This window comes from Lineus longissimus, chromosome 2 (genome assembly GCF_910592395.1).
Source record: "Lineus longissimus chromosome 2, tnLinLong1.2, whole genome shotgun sequence".
Classification (NCBI taxonomy): domain Eukaryota; kingdom Metazoa; phylum Nemertea; class Pilidiophora; order Heteronemertea; family Lineidae; genus Lineus; species Lineus longissimus.
Window position 1 is genome coordinate 21,385,578 of NC_088309.1, and position 18,237 is coordinate 21,403,814.

The 18,237-nt window shown below is 41.0% G+C and overlaps 2 protein-coding genes across 2 annotated transcripts; one reads left to right on the top strand and one right to left on the bottom strand.

The window, feature by feature from the left end:
• Positions 1-127: 127 nt before the first annotated feature.
• On the bottom strand, positions 128-12,175 carry LOC135482836 (nucleoredoxin-like). Its single transcript, XM_064763259.1, has 7 exons — positions 12,098-12,175; positions 11,441-11,913; positions 6,420-6,674; positions 4,877-5,081; positions 4,502-4,681; positions 3,802-3,920; positions 128-3,320 (listed from the first exon to the last, which is right to left on the bottom strand). The coding sequence occupies exons 2-7, from the start codon at positions 11,741-11,743 to the stop codon at positions 3,126-3,128; spliced, it is 1,257 nt and encodes a 418-aa protein (XP_064619329.1). The 5' UTR covers positions 11,744-11,913; positions 12,098-12,175; the 3' UTR covers positions 128-3,125.
• LOC135482835 (splicing factor ESS-2 homolog) lies at positions 12,056-15,656 on the top strand. The gene is made up of 8 exons (XM_064763258.1): positions 12,056-12,253; positions 12,702-12,867; positions 13,064-13,219; positions 13,469-13,620; positions 13,849-13,966; positions 14,127-14,378; positions 14,604-14,826; positions 15,060-15,656. The coding sequence occupies exons 1-8, from the start codon at positions 12,131-12,133 to the stop codon at positions 15,400-15,402; spliced, it is 1,533 nt and encodes a 510-aa protein (XP_064619328.1). The 5' UTR covers positions 12,056-12,130; the 3' UTR covers positions 15,403-15,656.
• The last annotated feature ends 2,581 nt before the right edge of the window (positions 15,657-18,237 follow it).

Below are 18,237 nucleotides of genomic sequence, written 5' to 3' on the forward strand. Positions count from 1 at the left end.
GGACACCAAATGAATTTTCTCCTTTGCACCCAAGTCCAATGGATTCACTGGGGTGAGGACACCCAATCAGAGAAAAGAGATGGGGTTCAAAAAGCAGGAGGAAAAGACTAAAAACGCATATGGATACAATATTCCAACTTATTGTCCTAAAATGGTTGTAACTTCTCCTCTACAACACAGATGATCCTATACAGAAGTATCAAACTGCTATGTCCATTCACCCCAGGAAAACTCAAGGTGCCAGGTTTTCAGGCACTGAAACAATTTTTCAAATTTCAAGTGGCTTTTTTACTAGAATATCCTTGCTTGTAACAAAAGAAGTCAATGTTATCTCTGTAGTTTACGATCCACAGACTTGCAAACTTGTTATCTGATAATTCCCTGTTTAATTAACAGAACACTGCTACATGTACTGCTGTCACCAGCAAGTTCTTAGCCAAACCATTTTGCCCAAAGCATTATGGGATCAATGCAACAGTTTGGTGCTGCCATCTTATTCAGCATGGTGTAAACAGTCAGTTAACATCATCGTCACAGGAGGGCCAGTGCATCAATTGTTGCAGATTTCTGATGGTCAAAATAGATTCCCCTATTTACATTCTAGAACTTTCATCTTGGTTCACTTGAAGTAAATGGACTTGGTTTGTATGAAGTAAATGGACACTAACCAATATGTAACTTGATTCTGAAATATACCTCCAGGTATCCACACAGTTCAGTTAATCTGGAAATGTCCAACAGAAAGAATAAACTTACCATATGGAACAATGGCCATTATACAGTTTTGATTTGAACCGAGATGGGGGCTACAGCGATATTGGACAATGGCCAAAGACAAAGTGATAAGCTATGATGTACGTACACACACAGAGTTCCATTAATACACAACAAAAGCTTTCACAAAACTCTTTTTAATAATCACTTTGACTCCATTTTTCACTTTTTTGGTATTCATGATAGTTATCCACGTTTGATATTTGATTCCCTCTCAGTCTCAATCAACTGAACTGTGCAGGTCCCTCATAAAAGACACAGCACTACATGTATATACACGTAAAGCACTCGGAAGAGCTTCCATACACGATATTTGCAAAAGCAAACAAAGCAGTAATAATCACAGCTGCATTTTTAAAGCAACAGTCAAAAACTGGCAGTCAACCGTGGAAGTATTCGCTGGCCTTTTTAATTTTTGCACTTTCCTGTTTTAACCATATACCGTAGTCGCCAAAATAAAAGGCTGCGCCAAAATATAAGGCTGCGAAAAAGAACACGTTCAGGGCCGGGTTGTCAAAACGCTAAATCCAATGTAAGCAGAAGTTACAATTTCACAAAACCACAATGTAAAATGACCGCAAATATTTCCGGATTGACAGTAATTCTGTTTCGACTCAAACAGAAAATGCATCAAGCAAAAACACATGAGATTTCTTATCAGGAAAAGCAGTACAAGGCGGTATATACAATGTAAATGCAAGGAAGGCTCGGCATATACCGCGGTACTGTAAACAATGAAATGTTCACAACACTGTAAGTTAGTCTTTGTAGCAAAATTATGGTTACTGCATGAGACTTAAAATGTGCACACCGACGCCCCAATGGTAAATTTGAAAATTTCACAGTTTAGAGTAGGTTTAAGGGCAGTGTTTATATTACAGTTCAGTGTTCCGTTGCAAGAATACACACTGAGGGCCCTGTGCCAAATTTTCAGAATATTACACTCAAACATGTAAAAAGTAGTTTTCATCGGTAACTATGGCAACTCATTCTGGAATTTTCGTACAAAACTTACAAAATATCCTAAACAAAGTATAAACATAGAAAGTCAGCAGTTCAAGCAGTTGTTATTTAGACATTTTATAATGGGAATAGCACTATCAGCACCTACATTGTAAGCTACAAGTTGAAGACAAATGCAGGTGAAATATGAAGACTGAGGATTACATAGACGAATGCTTAAAACAAAGGAACTGGATACACTGAATTGTTCTCATTGAAACAGATACCTTTACATTTTTAGCGTAGCTACACCTATCCTTTGATGAACTCGTCTGACGTCGACGTGATGTTTTTCTGGTCCATTTCTTTTATATCTCCGATGAACACTTTAAAAAGTGATTTTATTAATGAATTCTACCAGAACTGAACTAACTACATGTATGTACATCAAAACTATACAGATTAAGGTGCGGTTGTATCGAAGCAAAGCACCATAATATATCTTGACTGGTTCCCAAACTTGCCATAATCACGGAAACATATACTACCAGTTTACCATGGTGCAAGCAAGACGTATATATCGCATTTGTACATCAAGCACTTTTGTTAGAATCAATGGCACAGGAATCACATGGATTTCAACAAAAAAAGCTGCGTGTCTGTAAAAGCTATCTAAAATTGATCAGTGGCAATAAATGCATTTCTTTTAGTCATATGCCGTGTGTCAGTTAGAAGGAACAACTTATCTCAATATGATAATAATACAAGTCTAATGCTTAGCAAAATTGTACAACACAACCAGCAAAAATGGCCAATGGCTTGAATTCATAGTCATTGCTATTGTTTGTAATGTACAAGTCGTGTCAACCAACATGCATCTCAGAACAATAGCTCAGGACCAAATCTCATACGAATTTCAGGAATAAAGATCTTTCTGAAATGTTTGTATAAGGGTCTGGTTTATATTTCATTATTTTCTTTCAATAAATATATCTGCAATCGAATTGATTGATGGAGAGGTTTAGAAGTATGCTGTCTGATCTTGCACTGTAAAGCAAGGTCCCATGGCTCTGGATCTAGAGGTCAATTTATTCAGATTGGCCACAGCTCACATATCAGACACACGATGGTGGGTCACCCTCACAGACATGTCAAGGGATAGCCCCTGGACCAATTGCTACCATTGTTATCATTGGCATCTACAGCTCCACACTGTCACTCACACACCATTCTTCGGAGTATGAGTGAGCGAAGGTAAAGATTGGGACAACATTTTAGTCACACATCCGTCGCCAAAGTCGAACACAAGCACGAGTTCAATTTCATGACATGGTGCTCCTAAACCTCTCCAATAGCAAACATGCAGTCATTTTCACCGCGAGTGTCTTTTTTGATCCAGAATCTGTATCTCAGAGAACCGGCTTTATGATCCGCGGCTCAAGTTGGTCGGAGAAATATTGGTTTATAAACGATCGTATCACTTCACGGTCGATTTTCATCTCCGGCGACACGTAGACTTTGTGCTCAGGAATGTCCGAGATGACTAACAATGGATTCCGATCCTCTAACTGTACGAAGTCTCGTAGGTTGTCGCACACTTCATCCTGAAAAACAAATCAAGGTAGATTTGTAAGTACAGTGGAACCTCCCTTAGTGAACACCCCTCTATTAAGGACAACCTCCCTATTAAGGACACTTGATTTGGTCCCAAATTGAATCTTACCATTCAATTAGACCTCTCTTATCAGGACTCCTCCCTATTAAGGACAGCACTTTTCAGTCCCGAGGGTGTCCTTAATAGAGAGGTTCTACTGTACTTGAAAGGTTACTCTGTGACAGGGGTTGCTTGAGTTTCAGTTCAACGTGACAAGTTCCAGGCTGAAGATTTTACTCTTACCAACTCACACCCAGGCAACGTGAAAGACACAAGCCCAACTAGCTCATTTCGGAGGACAGACAATAAAACACCCGCAAAAATTTGCTTGATGGGCATATTTGGGATTGCATTTGCTCTATCAATCAGCAAGCTTGTCATGAGCAGGACAGGTGTGGTCTCTACTGGACCCATCCAATGCAAAAACTTACATCACCGCCATAGAAGAACGATAGTTCACGGTCCTCTTGATTTTTTTGCGCTTCATAATATTCATCCGCAACATCGTGTAACGCGTCGATGGCCATATTGATGTCCTCATCTTCTCCTTCTGCAACGAAAGATAAATGATATTAAGTAGAACATCTCTAATCTGAGAAGTGTCTGCCATTGGGTTCCACCATAGTCAGGTAATCTATCTATCAGATAAAATTCGCAAAACCACCAGAGTGCAATTTCCAAGTGAGCAGAACACGTGATTGATCGGTCTTTGGACAGAAAACGAATCACGAGAGTGTTCTGCTTACCTGGAAATCACACCAGGGTGGTTTTGCATGAAGCATTATCCCAAAGTGGCGGTTTATTATAGGCATTTTTTGCCATTTTTGACATCAGTGACTTCGTCGCTCGCAGGTACAGTAGAACCTCTCTATTAAGGACACCATCGGGACTGACAAATGCTGTCTTTAATAGAGAGGTGTCCTGATTAGAGACGTCAAATTGAATGGAAAGTACCAATTTGGGACCAAAACTAGTGTCCTTAATAGAGAGGTTGTCCTTAATAGGGAGGTGTCCGCTAAGGGAGGTTCCACTGTATTAACAAAGGAAAAGACATGTAGCAAGGAGATGACATCAATGACGTTACAACCTCATTCAAGAAATTTCTAGTTTTGTTTTAACAGACCTACCTACCTGTAAATAATATAAGACATGACCCAACGTTTAACTGGTGGGCGACATATTCGTTTAATTCATTGAGTGGCCGCGGTAACCAAGGAAAGTCTTCTCCTTCCGGATCCCGCATCAGTTCTAAGCGACCATTTTTTGTTATCACACGGTCTTCCTCGTCTAAAATCACTAGCGTTGGGATGCCTGAAAGAGAAGGGTATTTGGATTTGGTGATAAGAGGGTAAAAATAAAGTGCTTCTGGTTGGGGGTGGATTTTCGTACATGAAGAAGCAGGAAACCAAACGGAAAGCCCCAGTTTCTCCGAGGGACATAAAAATGTGTTATTGCTGCAAAACGGCTGCTAGGACTCATAGATAAGAACACAGTCTATACTCTTACCATTGATGCCGAAAAGGCGCTTTAACTTTTCCGATCGCGAATCTTTGTACGGTATGGCGAACCATGGCATTGTTTCAAAGTATTCATCAAACGACGAATCCATCCGGTCAGAACTGCAGAACACAACTTCGAAATTCTTTCCGTCTTCTTTGACTTTTTTATACGTTTCAACCAAATCTGGAGTGAAGGCTTTGCATGGTGGGCACTGAAATGAAGATGAGAGATAATGAAATCAAACACCTCAGCCCACATGGCAAAGGAAGGATCACGCTATCATCATTCACCAAATCAAAGCTTTAATGCAGATCTTTCGGATTTGGAAGCATTCCCCATGACAAATTTTGAGTTAAAGTTTTGGGGCCAAATTGCTGATCTGATTGCATTCAGCAATTTTCTCAGATGGCAGGTGACAATGTAGTGCAGACATGTGGTATAACCACAGGACAGTTTCTATAAAACATCTCATTCATATCATAGGAATGACATTTAGACACCCCACCGAAAAATCTAATGCACTATTTTTGCAAGTCACATACCCGAGGCATGATAACCGACCCAACAAAGGAATACATTCAGTCATTAAACGCTCGAGCAATATTCAGTCATTATTGCCGGGGCAACATGAGCGATATCAACGTGATTGCCATTCCAACAGGTTCCTGTCTGGCTTGTTGGGGTGCTGTATCAGTTAATATCTGACATGTCTGAAGCTCTTTGATATTATTGCTGATATCAGCAGTTTTGATGGGGTGTTTATAGCCAACTTGACTTGGGCTCTCTTAAAGGGGAGAAGCACTGAACAATTACTTCCATGTCATTACTCTAGGGACCCATTTATACAACATATCGTGGGTGGAGTGTTTGTGTTTTGCTCGAGGACACAGCGACGAAACAACAGTGATCCTTCCAAGAGTGGAACCCATAACCTCCTCATTATGAGCCTGGTGCTAAACCACAGCCCTTTTGTGATGAGGACCTTGTCAGGATGACCTGGGCCGCGGGTAGCCTACTTTAAGAAAGCTATCACACAAATACTCTATTAGCTAGCTGCTGAAGATACCACAAAACAATCTCGTTGACTGCTGATAGTACAGCCAGAGACAAGACAAGAAGATCTGAACCACGCGCTGCAGACATACATTCTGCTCCAGGAACATTCCTCACCACCAGTCAAATAATATCTAACATGAAGTGTTGTGAAATCAATACCTTTGAGTTGCCGACCTAACCTGTAACAATTTTTTCTAAGTTGAGACGAAGGCGCAGAGAATGAAGTACGCATTTATGTACATGAAGCATATGAGCTAGCGTAGCGCTAACCTTAGCAGTTTTCTCATTGCAAGGTTAGTTTTTTGAATTATGCTACAACAGCACCTGGCAAACGTCCTCTTCTAAGTTTCACATGCCCCGTATTTAATCTCCGCAGACTTTTTCACCTGCTAACAACACTAATTCAGGGAAAACTGCGTGCAGCGTTTAAAATATATTCAGTTATGACCATAAGATATGATTTTTGTCGAAGAAGTGAAGCCACGAAACTTACCCAATGAGCAGAAAAATAAATGCCCTTCACACATCCTTTCAATACACTACTGGCCTCGAATTCTTGTTTTTGATTGTTTATAAGTTTGCCACAGACGACCTCTGCGAATGGTTTAGGCTTCCAAGGGAAATCCTTGCCCTCTGGATCACTAGCCACAGCACTGCGGCCGTCGTCCGTAAGTTTCTGTCCAGTTTTACCATCGATAAGAACGAGAGTTGGAATGCCTTGGACTTTGTACTTCTTACTTAATTTTGCCTGCAAAGAGAGTCAAGAAATCTGGATTGTTACAGTTTGTTGCAAATGAGTGAGTTACAGAACATAGATTCACAATGTCACTTTTCACCCTCATTTTATTCCTGTCATTTCAAGGCACTTCTTCAATTCAAGCTGTAACAGTAATTTTCACTTGAGACTTTCCTTTTTACGATTAATCTGTAAAGGTGAAAAAAGCAATAATTAAAAGGCATGCAAACACTTCGGTTTGCAGTATAAAGCAGTATAAACATGTCCCCAATCGGGACATGTTTTGATGATGGTTTGGTCTTTCCGAGCTTACTTCAATATTGATTCTAAGGCAGTCCATCTTTTACTTGTCATGCTGCCAACGAAATGAATCTTTGATGTGGCAGAAAATGTCATTGCACTTTTTATGTTATGATTGATGAACATTTTTCTGAAAACAAGTCCGTATCAAAAGATTATTCTGTCGAGTACACAATGTTACATCAACAGTCAAGGACAGTGTAGATTCAAATAGTCCACAAAATCTTTATTTCAACCTGTCATCCTGTCAGCCTTGGGTAACTTCGAGATAAATTTGTGCCGCAAATTTACATTTTTTGGAGCAGGGGTCTCCAGTTGAAATAATCTAGTGGTAATCTTGGGCTGTCCGTGGTGCATATGAGGCAATCTCTGGGCATTGAATGTGATCACTTTTGACAAGAACTGCGGGCCAATTGGATTCAATGCCTGAGTGGACAACAAGCCCCATAATTGCAAGCGGATGCAGCGTGAATTCTGGCCATCCGGAACCTCTATCCAGGATCAGATATATTTGGTGACCAGGATCATCACTCAACTACATGTATAAACAGTCGATGGCACCTCACTGTCAATCTGAGAACACAGAAGTTGATCTCAGAAATATCACAAGGTCCATTCTTTCCATTTCAACACGTTCTTCAAGGATTCATCGCTTCGATGAAACCACAAGCAAAACTCCACTTCAAGGCAAAGTAAACAGCTCCGGTATTAAAATTCTTCTTCCTGATACCACAACCGTGGAGTTTTTTAAGCCGCGATTTGCACAGGTTAGAGTAAATTCGAGAGCAATGACATTTACAGGCCAAAGTATATGCAGTACTGTGGTGTTTTTTTCACACAGGCAGGGTAACTAAGAGGTTGGATGCTTGTGGTGGCTGTTTACTTGACTAACTAGCCTCACATGTTGCTAAGGAGGATGCAAACTGATAAACGAAGACCTGTTATCTCGCTGGCTGATGGATCGCCAGAGTATGAACAGCTACTACCATGAAATGCTACAGCGCAGCACATTATATTTCGATATCTGACATGTGGATGTGATAAAGGAAGGCGGCATAGTGGTGAGAGTGCTGGGGTAAGAACCTGACTCAGGGAAGGAAGACCTTGAGCAGAGAAGGAAGACCTTGAGCCTGAGTAGAAAAGAGAGAGTTCACAAGTTATGCTATGATACAGCAATCAAGTATAATGTCATTGTCACCTAAATCACTTTCTGTCTATACTGTATACATTTGACACTAGACTATTCCCATCCATTGCGTATAAAGGATTCCAGAAAATGCTCATTTTTCCCCCATCTTTGGTTGAGGTTGCATTTGATATCGATCAAAAACCGATGTACCTGCCAGGCACCCCATCATGAGTAAATGTAACCAAGACATTGTACCTGCTATGAGGAAATCCAGAAAACATTTGCTGCGAAAAGTGCAGTTTCAGCTCGAGTGAATAACTCCACGGTGGAGTGCTTTCGTAAGCGGGATGAAATCACTCACCACGTCGACCTGCATGATATGACTAGAACTGTGATGACTAAAGCTGTTCTGCATTGAATAATCAGACAATATTGGCATGGTGTCCTCCAAGCAACATCCACTGGCACTGGGAAAGTTAAGGCGCGGATGGTATTCCTGCAGACACGCTGGAGCATGGTGGTCCGTACTTTCAATCCGCGTACAAATGTACAGGTTTAAAAAGTGGTAAAATTTCAAATCCCTTTTTAAAAATCGACCTGGATTGAGTGCAGATGGTCAACCATGAGACATTGCTCATTCTTATCATGTGCTTTGTAATGCAAAGACGGATTGGGAGGAAAATGGAGACACAACATGACATGCCAAGAGGAATTGTAACTTCTATCATTGATGTTCACATGGAGGTCTATCTAAGCATAAAATAATACATCTATGAGAAAAGACTTCAGTTTTCATCCCAGCAATCTTCCAATTTACCAAACCTTGTCAGAAACATAGAGAATCGATTCAGTCTGACAATAACAAATTTGTTTATTTCACGCACCGACACAGTGCAGGATATTGGCAAGAATTACACCATTCAATTGACAAGAATTGATGACATGGATCACTGATCCTGTATCCCCTTATCCGCAACATAATCCTACATCGTTGGTAAAGTAGACGATCAGCCAGCACCAATTTATGGGAATCATGAATCATTCTCCAAATCCCTGCAGGTTTGATAAAAGGCGCCCGAAGGCTGATGGAAAGAAAATATCATAATACAAGCTGTGACATTGATAAACTATAGACAATTGACCCGAGTTGATAGGGGAGAACGATGCTAGCGCTATTTGAAATTCCCAAAGGCAGCCATCGGCCTCCTTGACTGAAATGTCACAGTATTAAATGTATGTGATGCGGTGTGTCAGTTAGAACCAAGCACACACCATAGTTGGGTAAGGAACCCACAGCAAAATGAAATGGTTCTTTCTGTTCTTGCAAGTGAAATAAAAAGAGGTATCCATGGCTTGAGGCCGACCATCGATTTCTTCTGATATTTGCTCTCTTGAATACATTAGCAAGGACAGGTAAGCAATTAGAACATGTAGCATTCCATGGTTGCCTAAGGATCCTGGCAGTCAAGCACCATCTGTTCAATGGACTTTTTTGCTAATCCTGAGCCTGTATGAGACTATAGCAGGATGCAAGGCAGCATGTACAGTATACGTGATTCCTCACAACTTAACGATACATGCAAGGTTAGATTTGAGCATTGGTTTCATTGCCGGGACCACCTAATTTTAGGTCAGGGAACTTCTCTGAGAAGTGAGGTTGCCCTCGCAGCAACCAGATATTTCACTGAAATATGCATTGCCATTGGAGGACTACTGGTTTGTAGAGAAGGGCGACAAGCTCTTTCTCAGGTTGGTGACTGAGGCCAAGGAATATGAGGACTCTGAATTGAAATGGCAGTGGTCCAATGTGCTCAGCAGTGTCTTCAATCAAAGATTCCCTGTAATCAATGGAATTACAACAGCACATAGCTCACTCAGTCGGTACTACAATGAACATTACAGAATGGAAAAAAACAACTAAGTCTTTTTATTTATGACATTATGAAATTCCTTGTTCCAAACAGCAATCCGCGGAATGCCACCAGGCAGTCGTAACCAACTCAGTCATGTCAGTGGTTTCAATACTGGTATGCCACTGAGAAAAACAACGGGAATGGGCCACTAGCCAACATCTTTGGCAGGTGCAAAATATCTTCGACGGTTTATCTAGACCAGAATAGGTTTGCAGTTTTTGTCGGGCAATTTCTATGTAAATTTAAAATCACAGGTTCAGAGCGCGGCGCAAATGCTGGCTAACTTGTTGCAGTGTTGCTTTGATTTACAGCCTAGGTAACACACTGCGGCCCTTTCATCTTTGGCCAGAACAACGTGAAACACTTGTTGTAATCTAACGCATATCTCGACTGACATAAATGATATGAGAGGCAACCAGAACATGGAGTAATGAACACTCCTGTAGCTTGGGAAATAGCTGGATTGACAGACATTTTTATCAGCTAAATTGAATCAGGAAATTTGCTGAGGATATTGGAGAGTACAAAAGTGTAAAAGGCTAAATTGTTTGAGGAGATGTACGAAGTAGTTTGCTTCCAACTAAAAGCTATCATACTCACTGACATGATTAGTTGATGTTGGGATGCCATGAAGGATTGAAAAATCTTAGACTGAGGAAGATCAATTACAACTTAACAGCTTTCGCTATCGGAACAATTTCAAAAACAAGAAGCTGATGCTACATGTTGTACTTGAGTAGGAGGAAGAACATGTTGCATGTAGCTTGGCTTATTCAGTGTACAGTACATTGGATTCCTTGGCACCGTGTTTACATGCCCACTCACTCACACCAGTACCTTAACTACCACTGCATGCATGGCATCAAAATACTGATTGCGGTGTTTAATTTTGCCAGTTATGGAGTGCCTGCTATATTTATGGATGTAAAATGTAGGCCAGGCTTTCTCTATACTGTGGCAGGGTCAAATTTTAAACCTCACATGTACTGATCACTTTTTAGGATGACAGTTGTAGGCCTACATGTACTACTGTAGCAACGGCAGCATTCAACTCCGCAAATATTGTTAGTCATGTTGACATCAGGGCAAGGCTGGGCTCAACACCATACATGTACCAGTTCACCTAAAAAATAAGTAATATTTCAATACAAACATCTGACAAATACAGCTACTAATGACATTGTCACTGTGTAACTTCAACTTGGAACAATCTGACAGTGACAAGCAATTGACAAGTTCAACTTTGACATCACATCCTGACATGGCATAGGCCTACATGTATACATTTACAGCCACGTCGTCGTCAAGGTGATCTAAATGACCTTTTCGTAGATGTTTGATTCAATGATTGGGCGCAGACCAGTCACTCATACATTGAAGCTGGAACTATTAAGGGTCACATGCAGTGGCATGCATTTTCCGAAGTGTTTGTTTACCTTTCTCTCACGATCTTCGTAAGGCAAGGCCAGCCACGGCATCTCATCATGGTATTCCTTAAACTCTTCTTGACTTTTATCCGAACTGATGAACACAACCTCGAAGCATTTATCAGGATGCTGCGACTTGTAAGTCCGATAGAAATCAATCAGTTTTGGAGTGAAAGCTCGACAAGGCGAACACCACTGAGCCGAGTAGTACAAACCGATCACCTTTCCTTCTCCACAGATTGAAGCCACATTCACCTCATTTGCTGTATGACTGAGGACAATATCCCCCAACAATTCTACCACTTTTGACATGTTTATTTTTCCAAATTACGGCTATTTAGAGCAGTTTTTATGCGATTGTTCATTGTTCTTTCCCGCTTTTCACCAAAGTGGACTTCGGCGATATTCCTGCCTTGAAATCCGTTTACGACATCAAGGGAATTCCCTCTGCGCGTATTTGCGCCTATTTCTCTATAGTTACGCTTTAAAAAATATAGAAATCAAATATTATTGATTAACGAATTATTCTTAAGTAGAATATTTACCATTACTATTATTTATTTCATGTTTATTATCTAGAAATTATTTCGCGGCAACGATGGATGACGTCATTTTGGGGAACCCCTCACTGAAATTTTTGGACGTTTTCAGCACGAAAACACTTACTAAAACACTGTTACGACACTCAACGTGTGAATTATGGCCGTTGTCACCGTTGGAAAAAAGGCACTGGATGTCAGCAAGTCACTAGATGAGGAAGTTTTGAAGTTGGCTCCCAAGAAACGAGTAAAAGAGGTTCTTGATGAAGACACCTTTGCAGAGGTACGACTCCAGTCTCCACTTGTAATACTATTATACTATAGACACAGGCACGTGAAAATAAGAGCAAGAGCGCCCCCCCCCCCCCGGCCCCCCACTATGACTAGCACTGCTCTCCCCTCGACTTACAAATACGATCCTACTGACAATGTGTTAAACAATGGGAAAGATATTGGCAGGTGCAGTGAGCTCTTATTTTTACAATTACATACATTCGCGAAATAACACTACGTACAAAATCATGGGTTATAGGGCCTAAGGCCTCAATGTTGATTCTCAATAAATCTCCATGTCATGATGTCATGGCCAAAAGACGTGGAATTTTGGAAGTACAAAGTAATGCCTCTGGTATTACAGAAGCACGAACCGGTACATGTAGGAATTGGACTTCCTTACTATTCCCTCGTCGTTTCCATTTACTTAATATCAATCAATGTTTTTCTCTCTGCAGGATGTTGAAAAAATCATTCAGCGGGATTATTTCCCTGACTTGGCTAAGCTACAGGCCCAATCTGATTTCGTTGAAGCACAAGAAAAAAATGATAGAGAAAAAATGAGATCTTTGATGATCAAATATGGCCCAAAAAGACAAAGACCTGGCACTGACAAATCAGTATGTGAGTATCCAGACATGACAGGAAGACTACTTGAGTCATAAGTTTCATGATGAAGCTCATGTAGTCCTCAGAGTCAGATCAAACAATATTCATGTAATGATCTATACCATGAGATGTTTCCTCACAAAGCTGTACAATAAATTTAATCTAATTCGATTTGAAGTTGTATTCTAAAGTCTTGTTTAATAAATTGCAGATTTCACTCCGTCAACATTTGAAACACCAGAATTGGATCTCCGTAAATCTCCAACTAGCAAATCTCAGCCTGAGGACAATGATATTGATAGTGCTCTGAAGAAGTCTGATTTGGAGGAGACGCATAACCCAGAAAAAGTACCCGAACGAGATAAAGGTATTAGTATTACATGTACATGTATGAAAATATGTTCATTGTCACAAGTGACTCAATAATTACATTACATTACATTACTGGCAACTAAAGTTGAAAGTTTCATCAGAGGTGAGCTTTTATAGGACAAGGATTTTACAGGTAAACATTGACAGAAGATATTTATACATTTTAATTTTTCGGGCTGTATGCAGATAAAAATAAATTGGGTACATTTACATTTTGTACGTTTATGTTGGAATATTTTTTCAGATGACGAACGGGTCAGCAAATCATTGGATGCGTATTTGGCCAAGAATACCAGTGAAGACAATGCATCGTTCGAAGAGATTCTGCAAGAAAATGCTCTTGCACATCAAGCTAAACATGGATGGCTGTATGAGCAAGAGAAAGAAAAGGACATGGTAGGTAAATGCCCTTAAACATAAACTAAAACATGCATACTTGTGTTTGAGCAACATCAAGGTCATCATAAGATACTGTAGCATTATTCATCAAGGACTGTCAAGATGGTCCAAATTAAGAGGCTTGAAAGAAAACTTCCTGAGTTGTGGTGGGGAAATTCCATCCTGACAAGAATTTGTGTAATAATGTATGTTCATTGTGCTGATTCGTCCTTTCTGTCATGACAGGACCAGCAGGCAGCCCTAGCTTTACCAAGTATTGAGCAGCAGGCTATCACGACTGGATCAAACCCTCTCAACTCGTGGAAGTACACTTCAAGGAATGCTCTGATGTATGTTCCGGATGGTAAGTGAAAAAGTGTTACTTTTGTCCAACTATAGCATCAGAAGGAGTCTCTAACTCCGAACGGACATGTTAACAGAAGTCTTCGTTGGTCAAATCATGCATCTATTCTGCTAGCTGGTGGCACCTGCCCTAATATTTCAAAATTTTCCTTCTTTCACAGGCGTGGAAAAAAGTGTTGTGGAGAAAATCCAGGAACAAAAAGCCAAACGTCGAGAGATCGTCCGACAAAACACAAGATTTAAACAGAATCCTTTCAACATTGCCTTAAATAAGACGAGCATTGCGAGCGCTGCTGCAGCACAGGCTATTGCCAGGCAGGGCAAGTTAGGCGTTGATGGCAAGGAGGTATTACCTGATACCGAACCCAGGGTCAATGGGTTTGGGTTTATGGGTACCCCATCTCCTGCTCCAGGTACGTAGGTCACAGTGGAACCTCTATTGAGACACCCTCGATGTTAGATGTTAGATCTTTATCTGACATTGTCTCATGATCAACATGTGAGACATTCACCTGAACAGGTTGTGATTGGTTGATTGTGACAATTGTCTCTGTTTGTGATAAAGAGGGATCTTAAACATAAAGAAAACAAGACTACATACATGTAACATTATGAAGCAAAATTGTCCTATCTTTCAGGTGTGGATGCATCGCCCTTAATGACATGGGGAGAGATAGATGGTACACCCTTCAGGCTCGACGGGACGGACTCGCCAGTTGTCCATACTCCAGGCCCAACATTTAGGATACCAAAGATACCAAAAAGAGACCAGATTGCATTTGATTTAGCTGAGAAAGCCAGCAAGGCGCACAGAGCAAAGAAAGAACGTGCCATAAAGACTGTTACTGCCGGGTTAGCAAGGTAAGAGTATTTTCAGTTGTTGAAATTCCTGTTTAGAATATACATAGGTCTACGGCAATGAAACACAACTGTACTGACAGAGAGTACAGTAGAATTTATCAATTAGTCTACTAAATCACCAAATGCACTCTAGACATTGACAGTGAATTTGGTGCCATGAATGATATGTATCTCATGCACCTTAATATTTTCCAGTATTCGCCTCTAACTTATTTTTTCCATCTCTGTTTCAGTCCTTCACCTAAATTCGGCTCAGTTAGTTCAACAGAGCGCTTAAAAACTTTGTCGCCAGCGGCACAGAGACTAGCCAGTAGTAAACTTGGTATTCGGACTCATACAGACAAAGCCCTGAGGGCAAGTTACACTCCGTCTCCAACACACAGATCTGGAGACAGGACACCCAGTTTAAAGGGGACGCCTACGCCTACGTCATCTCGTTCGACGAGGACGCCAAGGAATCTTGTGTCGCCAAAGACAACGCCTAAACGAACTTCAGATCTTTCTTCATTGACTGACAACTTGTTAAATTTACCTACAAAGCAGGCAAAACGACAAAAGGCTGCAGACTTCTTCTAATTTTGTAGATTATGCTATCAAAGGATTACATCAACAAGAGAAGTCAACATAAGTTGAACTGTGTTTGTTAACCGTGGCGTTTATGTTGATGAAAAGGACAATATTGTGTACCCCACTGCCGGGCAGACAACCCTTCAGTGAGAGTCCGCTTTACAATACATGTACATATACTAGAAAATAGCATGAAATAACATGGAAGGGAAATATCCTATCACTTTTTTATGTGCGGAAATAAATTATTTGTTGGAAAAATACTTCATCTTCTTTTTTATTATTTCTAAGCAGTGTCCAGATTCAGCGCCAGTGGTTGGTGTCCTGCTCTTTGTCTGCAATCTCTTGTCACAGAGTTTGACACCGCTCGTTGTTATTAGTGATTGAGATGGTCGCTTCATATATGCTTGACACCGCTCGTTGTTATTAGTGATTGAGATGGTCGCTTCATATATGCCTCTGCCAACAATGACACAAGACTTGCATTGATTAGCAAACTTTCCCGCTTTCATGGATGTTCCTGGGGTCTCATGATGAGGTGTGACTATTACAGCACAATCACAGACTATGAGGGTCTCATAATAGAATGCCTCTGCATGGAGGACGATGTCCTCTCTAGAATTCAAATGACAGACATGAGTCCAGACACCACCTTGCATAGTTACTAGGGCAGATGGTAGGAAGAAGTTGGATGTCCTACAGCTTCAATCGCTGACTGTGGGGTCCTGTCGAAAAATGTCTCGGCAAACTTATGCAGGACATCTTCTCTAGAATTCAAATGAAAGACTCATTCAGCCCAGAGTTTACCTTGCAGTTATTGATACAATACCTATATATAAGATGATAAGATCTGCCATGGCCAACACCCATTGCTTGGAATGGGGACAAGAATTACACTGACAGGCTGGCAAGGACAATTGTATCTAAAAATTGTATACAGTGACACATCCTGTTAGAGACATCTCTGCAAGAGGACTATAGGGTCTCTGAATGGCATACAGTGACACATGCTGTTTGAGACATTTCTGCAAGGACTATGGGGTCTTAAGAATGGTATGCAGTCCACATCCCATTGAAGAGAGACATCATTGCAAAGACTCAGGTATAGGAATGGTGTGCAGTGACACATCGTTTTAGAGACACCTCTGAAAGGACTACGGGTCTAAGAATGGTATACAGTACAGTGCACATCCCATTTGAGACATCTCTGAAAGGACTACGGGGTCTAAGAATGGTATACAGTGCACATCCCGTTTGAGACATCTCTGAAAGGAATATGGAGTCTAAAGAATAGTATACCATGCACATCCCGTTTGAGATATCTCTGGAAGGACTATGGCGTCTGTAATTAGTGAATGGAGGAGACTGGTGAAAGAGTCTAGTCTAAGAATGGTATACAGTGCACATCCCGTTTGAGACATCTCTGGAAGGACTATGGAGTCTGTTATGAGTGAATGGAGGAGACTGGTGAAAGAGTCTAGTCTAAGAATGGTATACCATGCACATCCCGTTTGAGACATCTCTGGAAGGACTATGGAGTCTGTTATGAGTGAATGGAGGAGACTGGTGAAAGAGTCTAGTCTAAGAATGGTATACAGTGCACATCCCGTTTGAGACATCTCTGGAAGAACTATGGGATATAAAGAATAGTATACCATGCACATCTGGTTTGAGACATCTCTGAATGGTCTGTGGGGTTTCAGAATGGTATGCAGTGCACACCCTGACAGAGTCATCTCTGGAAGGACTACGGGGTCTACGAATGGTATACCATGCACATCCCGTTTGAGATATCTCTGGAAGGACTATGGAGTCTGTAATGAGTGAATGGAGGAGACTGGTGAAAGAGTCTAGTCTAAGAATGGTAAACAGTGCACATCCCGTTTGAGACATCTCTGGAAGGACTATGGAGTCTGTAATGAGTGAATGGAGGAGACTGGTGAAAGAGTCTAGTCTAAGAATGGTATACCATGCACATCCCGTTTGAGACATCTCTGGAAGGACTATGGGGTCTGTAATGAGTGAATGGAGGAGACTGGTGAAAGAGTCTAGTCTAAGAATGGTATTCCATGCACATCCCGTTTGAGACATCTCTGAAAGGAATATGGAGTCTAAAGAATAGTATACCATGCACATCCCGTTTGAGACATCTCTGGATGAACTATGGGGTCTGTAATGAGTGAATGGAGGAGACTGGTGAAAGAGTCTAGTCTAAGAATGGTATACAGTGCACATCCCGTTTGAGACATCTCTGGAAGAACTATGGAGTCTGTTATGAGTGAATGGAGGAGACTGGTGAAAGAATCTAGTCTAAGAATAGTATACCATGCACATCCCGTTTGAGACATCTCTGGAAGGACTATGGAGTCTGTAATGAGTGAATGGAGGAGACTGGTGAAAGAGTCTAGTCTAAGAATGGTATTCCATGCACATCCCGTTTGAGACATCTCTGAAAGGAATATGGAGTCTAAAGAATAGTATACCATGCACATCCCGTTTGAGACATCTCTGGATGAACTATGGGGTCTGTAATGAGTGAATGGAGGAGACTGATGAAAGAGTCTAGTCTAAGAATGGTATTCCATGCACATTTCGCTTGAGACATCTCTGGAGGGACTAATGGGGTCTGAGACATCTCTGGAAGAACTATGGGGTATAAAGAATAGTATACTATGCACATCCCGTTTGAGACATCTCTGAATGGTCTGTGGGGTCTAACAATGGTATACCATGCACATCCCGTTTGAGACATCTCTGAAAGGACTATGGAGTCTAAGAATGGTATACCATGCAAATCCCTTTTGGGACATCTCTGGAGGGACTATGGAGTGTAAGAATAGTATA